This window comes from Macaca fascicularis, chromosome 5 (genome assembly GCF_037993035.2).
Source record: "Macaca fascicularis isolate 582-1 chromosome 5, T2T-MFA8v1.1".
In the NCBI taxonomy this organism is placed as follows: Eukaryota; Metazoa; Chordata; class Mammalia; order Primates; family Cercopithecidae; genus Macaca; species Macaca fascicularis.
In genome coordinates this window covers 25,300,013-25,313,750 of record NC_088379.1, presented here as the reverse complement: position 1 = coordinate 25,313,750, position 13,738 = coordinate 25,300,013, and the positions used below count along the sequence as shown (strand labels likewise).

General features: G+C 42.8%; 1 protein-coding gene across 3 annotated transcripts in view; it reads right to left on the bottom strand.

The window, feature by feature from the left end:
* RBPJ (recombination signal binding protein for immunoglobulin kappa J region) overlaps positions 1 to 13,467 on the bottom strand; it is a 270,713-nt gene extending 257,246 nt beyond the window's left edge. For all 3 annotated transcript variants that reach the window (XM_074039493.1, XM_005554632.4, XM_005554627.4), the window contains exon 1: positions 13,316 to 13,467. Coding sequence is in view for 1 of the 3 variants with exons in the window: in XM_005554627.4 (XP_005554684.1) it covers positions 13,316 to 13,392 (77 nt within the window). In the remaining 2 variants the exon portion in view is untranslated. The remainder of the gene's footprint in view (positions 1 to 13,315) is intronic.
* Positions 13,468 to 13,738: the final 271 nt, after the last annotated feature.

Here is a 13,738-nt window from a genome sequence, read left to right as displayed (position 1 = left end):
AATTACTTTGCATTCCTTCAATTCCCCTGTATTGTTACGTTAGAGTGTATTCCTTCTACTTATGTGAAAAGTTAACTGTAACCCAGTTACACACCCATGTAAATCCTTGGTCTACATTGCCCTTCATAATGGCCTTGTAGCATTTTCTAGTTATTACTGCTATTTGTGAACACATCTATTCACCTTAACTATTCATAGTATAAACAATTTGAGGGTAGGGCATACTATGTTTTATTTTATTTTATTTTTATTTTATTTATTTATTTATTTATTTTGAGACAGAGTCTTGCTCTGTCGCCCAGGCAGGAGTGCAGTGGCGCGATCTCAGCTCACTGCAAGCTCTGCCTCCCGGGTTCACTCCATTCTCCTACCTCAGCCTCCCAAGTAGTGGGACTATAGGTGCTCACCACCATGCCCAGCTAACTTTTTATATTTTTAGTAGAGACATGGTTTCACCGTGTTAGCCAGGATGGTCTCAATCTCCTGACCTCGTGATCTGCCTGCCTCGGCCTCCCAAAGTGCTGAGATTACAGGCATGAGCCACCGCCCCCAGCCTATATTTTATTTTTTAACCCTTAGGGCCACAATGCTATAGTTTGAATGTTTGTGACCCCCCCAAATCCATGCATTGAAATCCTAATCCCCAAGGTATTGGGAGATGAGGCCTTTGGGAGGTGATTAGGTCACAAGGGTGAAACCCTCAGGAATGGGATTAGTGCCCTTATAAAAGAGGCCCCAGAGAGACTTCGCACTCCTTCCACCTTGTGAGGACACAGATAGAAGACGCCATCTATGAACCAGGAAGTGAGCCCTCATCAGACACTGAATCTGCTGACATCTTGATCTTAGACTTTCCGACCTCCAGAACTATAAGAAATAGATTTTGGTTGTTTAGAAACACTCAGTTTATGGTATTTTGTTATAACAGCCCCAACAGACTAAGAGAAGCCCTCAGGGTCTCCTGCTTTCTTTTCTTTTCTTTTCTTTTTTTTTTTAAAAAAACCTTTATTTTAGGTTCAAGGGTACATGCATCGGTTTGTTTTATAGGTAAACTCACGTCACAGGGGTTTGTTATACCAATTATTTCATCTGCCAGGTACTAAGCCTAGTACCCAATAGTTACTTTCCCTGATCCTCTCCCTCCTCCCACCCTCCACCCTCAAAAAGACCCCAGTGTCTGTTGTTCCCTTCCTTGTGTCCATGAGTTCTCATCATTTAGCTCCCACCTATAAGTCATGCAGTATTTGGTTTTTTGTTCCTGTGCTAGTTTGCTAAGAAAAATTGCCTCCAGTTCCATCCACTTTCCCACAAAAGACAGGATCTCATTCTTTTTATGACTGCATCGTATTTCATGGTGTATATGTACCACGTTTGCTTTACCCAATCTGTCATTGATGGACATTTAGGTTGATTCCATGTCTTTCCTATTGTGAATAGTGCTACAATAAACATTTGTGTGCATGTGTGTTTATGATATAATGATTTATTAATATATTTCTTTGGGTATATACCCAGCAATGGTATTGCTGGGTCGAATGGTAGTTCTATCTTTAGCCCTTTGAGAAATCGCCACACTGCTTTCCACAACAGCTGAACTAATTTACACTCCCACCGACAGTGTGTAACTGTTTCCTTTCCTCCACAACGTTGCCAGCATCTGTTGTTTTTTGACTTTTTAGTAATAGCCATCCTGACTGGCATGAGATGGTAACTCATTGTGGTTTTGATTTGCATTTCTCTGATCAGTAAAACTGAGCATTTTTTCATATGTTCGTTGTCCTACTTTCTAAGATCACGCTCATTACGTTACGTAAGTACTTGCGTGAATGGACTCATTTGTGACAGTTCACTTATTCATATTACTCTAGGAATGCATGGGGGATTCTGGGGCCCACCAGAGCCCTGGACCTCTTCCGTTCCTTGCAGTGTCCTTGCAGTGGCTCTGACAGCTGGGACCACAGTGGGGCTCCATCCGCATTAGTAACTCTGGGGAATCTGACATGGTTCTTTCTGGAGGAGCTTTCAAAAAAAATACACAGTAATCACCTCACTTCCCACCAAAATGCAGCCAGTTCTCAAGCAGAAGATGACAGCTCTTGGATAACACCATGAAACCTTTCAAAACATCTAACACTGGAGGAGAGAGTAAAGGAAAAAGGAGTCTGTCATCAGCTACCGGCGGTTGTACTTGCTTTTTTGTTACTCTTCACTATCTTCCAATCACTGGGAGTGTCTGCTAGGCACCACAGGGTGCACACTGCATGGGTCCGTGGTAGGCGTTGGCACGTCAATTAGCAGCCGGGTTTCAGGGATGGATGGAAAGCTCCCCTGCTGCTCCACCCTGCAGGCCGCACGTGAGGCCCAACCGCAAGACAGGAACCTTGGCTTCCAAAACCCGATCCTCCAAAATGTGGGCTTATATAACTTATTTGTTTATTTTTAAGCCAGCTCTGTCCAAGTGGAGAACATTTAAGACTCCCTTTTAGAAAAAATTTGGAACCCAACATTGTTATTAACTAAATCAGCAAGCAACGGTTTTGTAAAAATTCCAAACGGCACAGTTCTGTGGACTTTGAGCATCCTGTTCTCGGTGGAATTACATCGCATAGTGGGTTCTTGAATTTGTTCCTGGGACTTCACTCTCACTCCCCTCCTCTGCCCCAGGCACTCTGGCCTGAGTTTAAGGGGGTCTGGGACTTCTTTTTCTTTTTGATATAGAGTCTTGCTCTGTCACCCAGGCTGAAGTGCATTGGTGTGATCTCAGCCCACTGCAACCTCTGCCTCCTGGGCTCAAGCAGTCCTCCCACCTCAGCCTCCCAAGAAACTGGGACTACAGGCGTGCACCACCACACCTGGCTAATTAAAACTTTTTTTTTGTACAGACAGGGACTCGCTACTGGTTTCAGGCGATTCACCTTGGCCTCCCAAAGTGCTGGGATTACAGGTGTGAGCCACCATGCCTGGCCTGGGCCTGGGACTTCTGTGGCACTGGAGCCCCCTCCATTTGATAAGGGGCCATGGAGTCCCTGTTCTAGAACTGAGTCCAGTGGTTCTCCGGCTAGTTTGGTTGCTGGGGCCTCTGGAAGACACGCTGCTCTTCAGAGCATGGTAAAACAGAAAACATAAGATATATCTTTGGGTCAGATCAGATGCCACTTTATATTAGTTTCTAGACATGGGAGGACCATGTGCCAATGGTCTGATAAAAATGTCTTCAGAGATGTTCACTGCTATATTATTTCTACCTGGAAAAACACTGAAAACAATCTAAATGTTCAGCAAGAGTAGCTAATAAATTGTGGCCATTTTCAATCTATCCATCGAAGTCATAAAGATTCTTTGCAGAGTCTTTAATGATGTGAGGGAAGTGTTTATGATTCGTTAGGTTAAAAAAAAGGAGAACACAAAATCACATATGACGTATGAGGGTGTTTATTACATGTACGGAGACTCTTAGAAAATATACCACAATTTTAGGAGAAGTTATATCCCTGCATGATGGCATTATGGGTTGTTTTTACTGCTTTCTTTTTACTTTTCAGCATTTTCAACTTTTCTAAAATAAGTATGTATTACCCTGATCATCAGAAAACAAAATGATTAGAAGGTAGCTGACTTTCTTAGTGGTGATGGATTTGGGTTCACATTTTTTATCTTTCTTTCTTTCTTTCTTTCTCTCTCTCTCTTTCTTTTTTTATTGAGACAGGGTCTCACCTTTGTCGCACAGGCTGGACGGCAGTGGAGCAATCTTGGCTCACTGCAACCTCCACCTCAGCCTCCCAAATAGCTGGGACTACAGGTGCACACCACTAGGCCTGGCTTTTTTTTTTTTTTTTTTTTTTTTTTTTTTTTTGGCATTTTTAGTAGAGGTGGGGTTTCACCATGTTGCTCAGACTTGTCTTGAACTCCTGACCTCAAGTGATCTGCCCTCCTTGGCCTCCCAGTGTGCTGGGATTACAGGCATGAGCCACTGCACCCAGCCCACATTTTCTTTAGATGCCATTTTCCTTGGTCCTCACTGCTCTTCACCCTTTCATGGCTCCTCCAGTGAGGAGCTGGAGGGAAAGGCTTGAATTTAAGATAAGGAGGATGCTTTCCCATGCACAGAGTCACGGTAATTCTCCCTGGGACCTGGAGGCTTATGAGTATCTAGGAGCGGCACACACTGGATCCAGATTCCTGTGTGTAAACTCAGAGTCACACATCTAAGAAGGAAAGAAACCAGGCTCATGGCAACTTTACATTTACGGAATCATCCCATCTTCAGACAAGAAAGGGTTCTAGCAGGACACCCCTTCCCTCACCCTATGACCGCAGCTTCTGCACTCCTAAAATAATGTTGACTGAAGTGCAAATAGACATCTCTTCAAGGTCTGGCAAAGCAGCCTGGTTCAAGCAAGGCAACTGGGCTGCACACGCTGAGCTCTGAAGGTGGTCCAGCCAAGACAGGCCTGGCTTACGCCTTGGGCCAGCCCATTCCTTCAGTCCTTGTGGGTTTCCTCCATGTGTTAAATGAATGTAATGTGACTCGAAGCTTCTCTTGGAGCTATGTCCCATGACCTCATCTACCACTGCCTATACACGTGGGGAAGTGCCTGCCTCCAAGCACTGAAACATAGTGTTGAACGGGGATGTTAGCCGGGCATGAGAAACAAGGCTTTTCTTAAGAGTGTTTATAGGAGGGGAGCAGTCTTAGTTAGCAAGAACGGTGATAATTCTATTCAATTACATCCAGCAACTGCTTACTGAGTGATTAGCTACATTCTGAGCAAGGCATTCAGGAATTCCCCCAAATTCCTTGGAGCATGCTTCAGTTTCCCCCATTAGCATCCCATCAGCTTCCTTACTTTAAGGCTTGGATTCTTGTGTGGTGTTGTGAAACCAGCACTGGTTTTAAACGCAGTGGGTCTGGTTGAAAATCTTATCTCTGCTCTACCACTCAGAAGCAAGTTGCGTGGTCTCCCTGTCTCATCTTCCCTGCTTTTGAAATAGGAATAATAGGGCCAAGTTCAGGGGATTATTCCTGAGTACAGTCGCTGGATTGAGCAAAGTACAGATACCCAGTTAAACCGAAACGTTAGATAAACAAACTTTTCTTTTCTTTTTCTTTTTTTTTCTGTTTAAGTATGTCCCATGTAGTGTTAAGGACATTCCTATACTAAAAAATTATTTGTTGTTTATCTAACGTTCCAGTTTAACTGGGTGTCCTGCATTTTATCTGACAACCCTATTTTTGAGGCTAAAATGAAGAGATTTACCCTAAAGCCCTGCCCAGGGGCTCAATGATTTCACTTTTTTCTGCACCTTTCTCGGGGTGGATCCCACAAGGTGCTTAACACCTTGCACCTTGCACCTTGCATTTCAGAGGGAATGAAGACTGTGAGCGGGTGGGTGGAGGGAAGGTCAGGATGCTCAGTTAGGGAGTGCATTTACCCAAGAACCGTAAGAGAGCACAAAACACAGCGCTGGCACGCTGCTAAACCTCTGCCTCATGGACACCTTCAAAGACCGTAGAGAATAGTGTCCTTTGGTGTTGTGTGTGCTTGAACATGCTGTTTACTGCACGTGGATCTGTCAGTGGGAGTGACACAACAGGGCCAGAAGGAGCCCTAATGGGGACACCAACCCCAGGGAAACCCCATCTAGGCATGATCATTCCACTGGCTTCAGAGGTCACTGTGGTGCACATTTGACACAGGGACTTTCCTGGAGGTGATTTTTACACAAAAGGGGTAAAGGTAACTGGGTGCCCCAGAAACCTCCCTACAATTTGCAGGAAACCTGGGGTGTGATGCTGGTCTGTGCTTCCTGCTCCTTTCTTTGTTTTTCTGCTTCCTCTTTGTGGCTTCTCCCTGCTGCCTCCCCCAGACTCAAATCCCCCTCAGCTTAAGCCCCCCCAGCTTGTAGGGTGGAGGTGGGCAGGTGGCAGGTCTGCTCCCCCAGCTTGTAGGGTGGAGGTGGGCAGGTGGCAGGTCTGCTCTCCCGAGTCACGCGCATCACAAGCTGCCCAGGAGCCCTCAGAACCTCAGGGTATGATCTCCCCCCTCTGAGCTTCTGAATTCCAGGCGGGGAGCTCAGCTGTTGTCGGCTTCAGGAAATTTTTCCACTGGGACTGAAAACTGGGGCCAAGAAAGCGTGACTCTGTAGAAGACATTCTCTTCTGCTATTCAAATGTACTTTCCCTTTAGTTCAGGCGTTAGAAAATGGTGCCTTTACTCAGAGTCAGAGAGGAAAGTTTTGGATTTCGTTACAATGAGAAAACACATGAAGAGGGGCCATCACAGGCTGCATTTCCAAATCTCTGCCATGTCTTTTTCTCATACCCATTTCCCTTCTCTTATTTACTAGTTTTCTTTAAGTGAATTCATTTTCTATAATTTTTTAAGAAAAATTTATTTTAAGCGGCAATAGTTATGAAATCTACGGTTTGATGTGCTCATATATATGTCTACATATATGTGTATATATATACATTTCTCCCCCAATATATGAAAATTAATATATGCTCTGCAAATTTAAAAATGCTCATCTGGGCCGGGTACAGTGACTCACGTCTGTAATCCTAGCACTCTGGGAGGCCAAGGTGGGCGGATCACCTGAAGTCAGGAGTTTGAGACCAGCCTTGCCAACATGGTGAAACCCAATCTCTACTAAAAATACAAAAATTAGCCAGGTGTAATGGTTTGCGCCTGTAGTCTCAGCTACTCAGGAGGCTGAAGCAGGAGAATCGCTTGAACCTGGGAGGAGAAGTTGTCGTGAGGTGAGATCGCACCACTGCGCTCCAGCGTGGGCGACAGAGCGAGACTCCATCTCAAATAAATAAATAAGTAAAGATAAAAATGCTCATCTGTGTATCACTTAAAACTATCTCTCCGAAACACAGCTCTACTGCATAAAGTTATTTGAAGCTGGGGATTCCTGCCTTATCATTCAGTTAACAGTAGCCAGAGCTGAGTGAGAAATTTACTGTGTCAGTCACAAGAGGAAGTACTCCCCGAAGCTCTAGAAATAAGGTATTTGCATTGGCCCCATTTTAGAGATAAGGAAGCAGACTTAGGTAAAGGTCATCTCACTAGTAAGTGAAAGTCAGATTCAAACCCGAGCTGTCTGAGTTCAGAGTCCACGCAATCATCACTCTCTCTCACCTCTTGGGAAAAAACACAGGTGTTGATACCACGGCTTGCCAAGGAAAAAGCAAGCAACGGTGCTGTTGAAGAATGAATTCATTCAGTACTAAATGGTAAATGCGTCCTTCCTGTAACTTCTAATGCAATGCTTGCAGCTACCAGCTTGCAGAGGAGTTGGATTCCAAAAGCTCATTTAAAAGCAATTTCCCAGTCTCCTTCCTCAGTGCTTCCCTATGGTACTTTGTACACACCTCTCCTATTGCGCTTATCACGTTGTCTCTTAGTTACTCACACATCTCCCTTCTTCACAGGGCTCCAGCTGCCCAAGGGCAGGGACCTTGCTTTATTTATTTTAATGTCCTCAGCACCTAGTCCAGTGCCCAGCCCATGGAGATACAGAGTATACACATGTTGTATTAAATTACAAGTCATTTGTTTGGAACTCAGCACGCATTTCCCCAAAGAAATGCATTACAAATGGGAGTGGAAGTGTTATGTTTCCAGCCAGCCCACAAAAGTTTATTTAACCCATCTTGTAGCCTACCAAGTTATCTGGAGTCGTGGGTGGGACGAAAGATAGAAATCTTCCCCATCTCCTGGGTGTAAGGTTAGACGTAAATGAAATTTCACATAGGTCAGTGTTTGTTTTCAACTTCCTCCAAATTGCCCTTTTTTTCCTGTATCTCCCACCTATGGGCATTTCTGTCTCCAAGCTTCCTACTCAAAACCTGCCGCAGGCCGGGTGCTCATGCCTGTAATCCCAGTACTTTGGGAGGCTGAGGGGGGCAGATCACTTGAGGTCAGGAGTTTGAGACCAGCCTGGCCAACATGATGAAACCCCATCTCCACTAAAAATACAAAAATTAGCTGGGCATGGTGGCACATGCCTATAGTCCCAGCCACTTGGGAGGCTGAGGCAGGAGAATTGCTTGAACCTGTGAGATGGAGGTTGCAGTGAGCCGAGATCGTACCACTGCACTCCAGCCTGGGCAACAGAGGAAGACTCTGTCAAAAAAAGAAAGAGAGAGAGAGAGAGAGAGAGAGAGAGAGAGAGAAAGAAAGAAAGAAAGAAAGAAAGAAAGAAAGAAAGAAAGAAAGAAAGAAAGAAAGAAGAAAGAAAGGAGGAAGGAAGGAAGGAAGGAAGGAAGGAAGGAAGGAAGGAAGGAAAGAGAAAGAAAGAAAGAAGAAAGAAAGAAGGAAGGAAGGAAGGAAGGAAAGAGAAGAAAGAAAGAAAAGAAAAAAAAGAAAAGAAAAGAAAGAAAGAAAGAAAGAAAGAAAGAAAGAAAGAAAGAAAGAAAGAAAGAAAGAAAGAAAGAAAAAATCTCAACAAACCCTACTGTAGTCCCTTACCCCAATTCTTTCTCCAAACAACCTACTTGTCCTGCTCACTCATCAAAATCCCTATTTTCTGAGTGTGGCTGAGCTTAGTTGATTTTCAGTAGTAAAACAATGTGACAGTTAATTCTTGCTAACCTGTGAATGACTGTCCCTAATATCCCTTCACTTGCCCCCACCTCCAAAGCCAGGCATATGACTATGTGTAGCACAGTGGTTAGGATTGTGGGATTGAAAGACAGACCTGGATTTGAATCCCAGTGCTACATATTAAGTCATGTAGTCTAGGCAGAGTAATGGGATTTCTCTCCCTCGGTTTTCTCATCTGTAAAATGGGAATCATTGTAATTATCTAAAGAGCTCGTGCTTTTATAACACTTCTCAGAGTTATACTATCTATAAGGCACAGTTCTAAGGACTTTAAATGTATTAGTTCAGTTTGTCTTCACAGCAACCCCATGAGGTAGATATTAATTATTATAAAGGAGAGTGACATTCCAAAAGGGATTTCTAATGGTAAGTTAAAATTAATTATGATTTATTCCCTGCTTTCCTTATTCCAAAAAGGCTTTTGAGGAAAGAACGTTACATTGCTAAAATTTCTGGCAGTGTGGACAGGAAAGGACAGTCGCTCCCAGGAGGAGACTTTACAGGACAAAGACAGAGTGGATTGCTGCTAGATCACCCGTGGCAGAAAATTTATCCTGAGAGTCTATTCCCTTACGCTGTTCCTGTTTCCACAGCTTTTCCCCTTCCTCTGCCTCTGAATGTGTGGAATCTGCAAGTGGTCCAATTTTTTTTTTCTATCCCTTTCTTTCTTTTTTAATTTTTTTCACACTGCCCACGGCAGCTGCAGAGTGGTGGGGGCCAGGCGGATGGCGGCAGCTGTTTGTATGTATGGGACCTCTGTAGTCTTTCTCTGTGAGTCAGGGGCTGTCTGTATATATCACGAGCTACCACCTGGCAAGACATTTAGTTCCATCCATGTTGTTGAAATGTTTCCTGGATGATATCATCAATGCACAAGGATGGAAGGAGCTTTATGATGTGGATTTCCAGCCTTCGCTGCCCCCCGGCCTTACACTGAAACAGTCTGTGGCAATTTTAACCTCCAGCTTAGCAGGCAGCCTTGGATTTTCCTCTCCAGTATTTTCCACTTACCAGATCCAGAGACCTAAAGCCCGTGTGCATACATCAGAACAGACCTAACAGTGTAGTCGTGCAAAACCCCTGAGCCTGCCGATGACAGGGGCAGGTGGCAGGTCCACTCCACAGCCCCCTTTGGCTGTGGCGGCCTTGTGATGAAGTCACTGCACTTCTCTGGGCCTCGGTTTCCTCTTCTGTCACACAGCGGCTGGCTGCACTATCTCTACTCCCTCTGAGCTTTAGGAATCTTGGATGCTCTAATAAAGGACCCGGACAGATGACAGTTGATCTTGATGTCACCCATGAGTAGAAGGTCCTTTGTGACTATTGTAAGCCTGTTCAAATGTATCCTCTTCCTTAACATTGAGAATTATTGCCTTATGCTAACTATACATTTTTTGTTTTAATTTGAAATTTGTCTCACTCTGTCACCCAGGCTGGAGTGCACAATCACAGCTCGCTGCAACCCCTAACTCTTGGGGCTCAGAAGATCCCCCTGTCTCAGCCTCTCAAGTAGCTGGAACTATAGGAACATGCTACCATGCTCAACTAATTTGAGACTTTTTTCTTGTGCAGGACTTCTGAACATATAGCTAAAATTCTACCCCATATTCCCATTACAGTCATACCTTGTATACTGTACAGTGACATGTCTGCGTTTTAACCTAGGCGATTAGTTTTCAAGGACTTAGTGGCAGTGATATTCTATTTTATATGACATTTGTATTTAAGAAATATTTCATGTGACCCCCAAAACAAAAAAGGGGAGGGAAATTATACTCATTTTTACAAGTGATGAGATTAAGGATGAATGAGTCTAAATATCTTCAATAATATCTCATTACTAAATGGAAGAGGCACAGCTCAAACGCAGGTCCTTTGACTGTAAGTCTATTGCTCAAGCCACAAGATCACATATTAATACAAACCACCACCACCACCACCCAAAACAACAGCCACCCCTAGTTGAGTTTCTGCTACATGACATCTTACTAGGTGCTTTGCATACAATGTCTCTAATCCTTGAAGCAACTGTGCAAAGGAGGCATTATCATCCTCAGTTTAGAGATGGAAAAATTGAAGTTCAGAAAGATTAAGCATTAAGATTTGCCTGACGGCTGATGTGTACTGAAGGCAAAATTCAAACCCAAGCCTGTTCTTTTGATAGTGCTGCCTCTTGCTTAAATATGCATCACCTAAAACGAGAGCCAATAAAATTTAATCTTATTTCTTAAGCTCGCAAAAATGATCGTTTCATGAAAATACAGTTAACAAAAATTACTGGTTGGTTGAATCACATTCAGTCAACTTACATCTCACTTAACTGCCCTTAAATTTTCCTGTTTGTATCATTCTGCCTCTCATATTTTCTTTTCTAGAGTTTCCTTTTTTTTTTTTTTAGACAGGGCCTTACTCTGTAGCCCAGGCTGGAGTGCAGTGGCACTGCAAGGCTCACTGCAGCCTTGACCTCCCTGGCTCAAGTGATCCTTCCACCCCAGCCTCCCAAGTAGCTGGGACTTCAGGCATGCACCACTATACCCAGCTCATTTTTGTATTTTTTGTAGAGACAGAGTTTTGCCATGTTGCACAGGCTGATCTCAAATTCCTGGGCTCAAGCGATCCACCTGCCTCAGTCTCCCAAAGCCCTGGGATTATAGGCAGGAGTCACCATGACTGGCCTATTTTCCATTCTTTCAAATAAATATATATTTTTTTCTGGGCCCCATTAAAATATCTTTACTTCATTATTAAGTGATGGGAATTTAAAGTGAGCATGGTGGTCTTAGAACTTGAACGATGTCCAATAGAAGAAAAGGATTCTAGCTTACCACCCCCTTCCCTCATTCAGATTATATATCCTGGGATCATTTTACATTTATTCATAATCCGTTTTTCTGGCCATCTTACCTAGGTAACCCTTGCCTATTTTGTATCTGCATAATTTGTCCATGAAAATTCTATAACTAACATCTATAACTTCATCTACGAAATGAGGACAGTGATTCCTGTCCTGTCCATATCTCATAGTTCTGGCGACATTCAATCAAACAGTATAGAGGAAAGGCACTTTGAAAGGTATAAAGAACCATCAACATAAATAATCATAGCATATTTTGCTTTAGAAAAAGCTAAACTGCAGAAATAGAGCAAAATAATCAGGATTGTTTAGTAAGGCTGAAATTGTATGTCCAAATTTATGTACTATTTATCATATACAACAGGTAATGACATAAAGTAATTTAATTAGTCATTAAATTATTTTAAAAGAGAATTTTTTGCATGACAAAGAGCAGTGCCTTTTTCATACCATAGACAAACATAAGGACTAGTTCAATACAGTATAATTCTATGGGGTAAACACTATACTAGTTGAATACAGTATAATACTACACTATATGTATTTAACTAGTCCTTTGTTTGTCTATGGTATGAAAAGGGCATTGGTCTAAGTTATGCATAAAAACTAGTTACATACTTTCTGAGGTTCCCCAGACTTCCCTGGTTTTCTGACTTCTAGACTTCTCATGGTCTACAAAACCCCACACCTCTGGAATTGCTGTGAATTCTGCATTAGGCTTCTGATACAGAACTAGCAGAAGGTCTCCCCATTTTCCAGTAGAAAAACACATTTTTAACTCTTTTTGTGCAGTACCATAACAACAATGAACTTTTGGAATCCATTGGCTGAGAAAATAATGACAAAAGAACATTAAAGTTTTCAGGAAAACTTTCAAATGGACTTACATTTAATTGTTCACAACTGTATCTAAGTACTTTTGGAAAATACACAGACAAGTGTAAAACATTATTCTACCAGGCATGTTGCAGACATGCTGTAGGTATTCATCAAGTGAGTGCATGAATAAGCAGAGAATAAATATTGGCAGACAGTGCTTGGGGTATACGGGGACTTGTGACCCTTCTGTCATAACACCATTCCCTGGCCCCTGCTCTGAGAGCCAGAGCTCAGAGCTCAGAAACCACTTGTATTGTTTCTTAAATACCCAATATACAGCAGGCACTCAATAATAGTGTACAGAACATATGTATGTATAAGTGAATAAACGCATGCATGAACATTTCTCTTGTCTTTCAGCCAAATTACAACTTTGAAGACAACTGGTGTGTTGTGGGCCTTTCTCTGTCCCTGAAAAACCCAGCGGTGAGTTTCGAGAAAACATCCTGCTTTCAGATAAACAACCAACGTGATCGGTATCACCTACCAGCAGAAGCATTTTCGGAGGCGCTTATTTAAAAGAAAACATCTAAAAATTTAAACACCTAGAGGGACTATAATGTTTTTGATTCTAGAAAATTCTTTTTGTTTCTCTGCAAGGGCACATAAAAGAAAGTATGGAGTCAGAAAACTATGAGGAGACATGAAAGGTCCTAAGAAGGAAACAGTGTCCAGACCAGCTAGTCTGGAGGCCCAGGGAAGAGCATCTTGTCCAAGAACTGCACAGCTTATCTTTCTCAGCCTAGGCCAGATCTTCCACTGAGTGATCTAAGGCCTTATCAGAAAGAAGGCTGTGTAACCAGAACACTACCATGCAGAGATTTCAATGGCAAAGGAGGTGGTTAACTTGTTACCCCTTGAGGTGTCAGTAGCAAAAAGCAATTTACTTATTCATAAGTCATGAACTAAAGCATGTTAAGTATTTTTATGGGCAACATAACATAAATAACTCATTAGAGAATTCACTTACCTCAACGATGCTGGATAGAGTAGTCCAATCATCTCAAAGAGAAACTCAATACAGGTTGTTCTTGGAGGCTCAGTCATGAAATGCCGTAGAAAGAGCCCCTTCCACCCAATCTGGTGGTCACTTTGCCTGGCAACAAAGGAAGTGAAAATGTCAAAATGAAGAGGAAGAGATTCAACATTCTCTCTCTCTAAGGGAAAAAATGCAGACACAACTCTTTTTTTTTTTTTTTTGGTGGGGTGGAGGGTTTGGACGTGCTTTGATTACAAAGGGTATCTGTAGAGACCAACATAAATTAATATTTATTGCTTCTTGTTTTTCCTCAGCTTATCCCGAAATCAGAGGCCCGCTTTTTACTAACAGCAGCCTGCAAAACAAATCACCAAGGGAAAAAGGGAAATAAATGATGTTACAACTGCTTTAGGT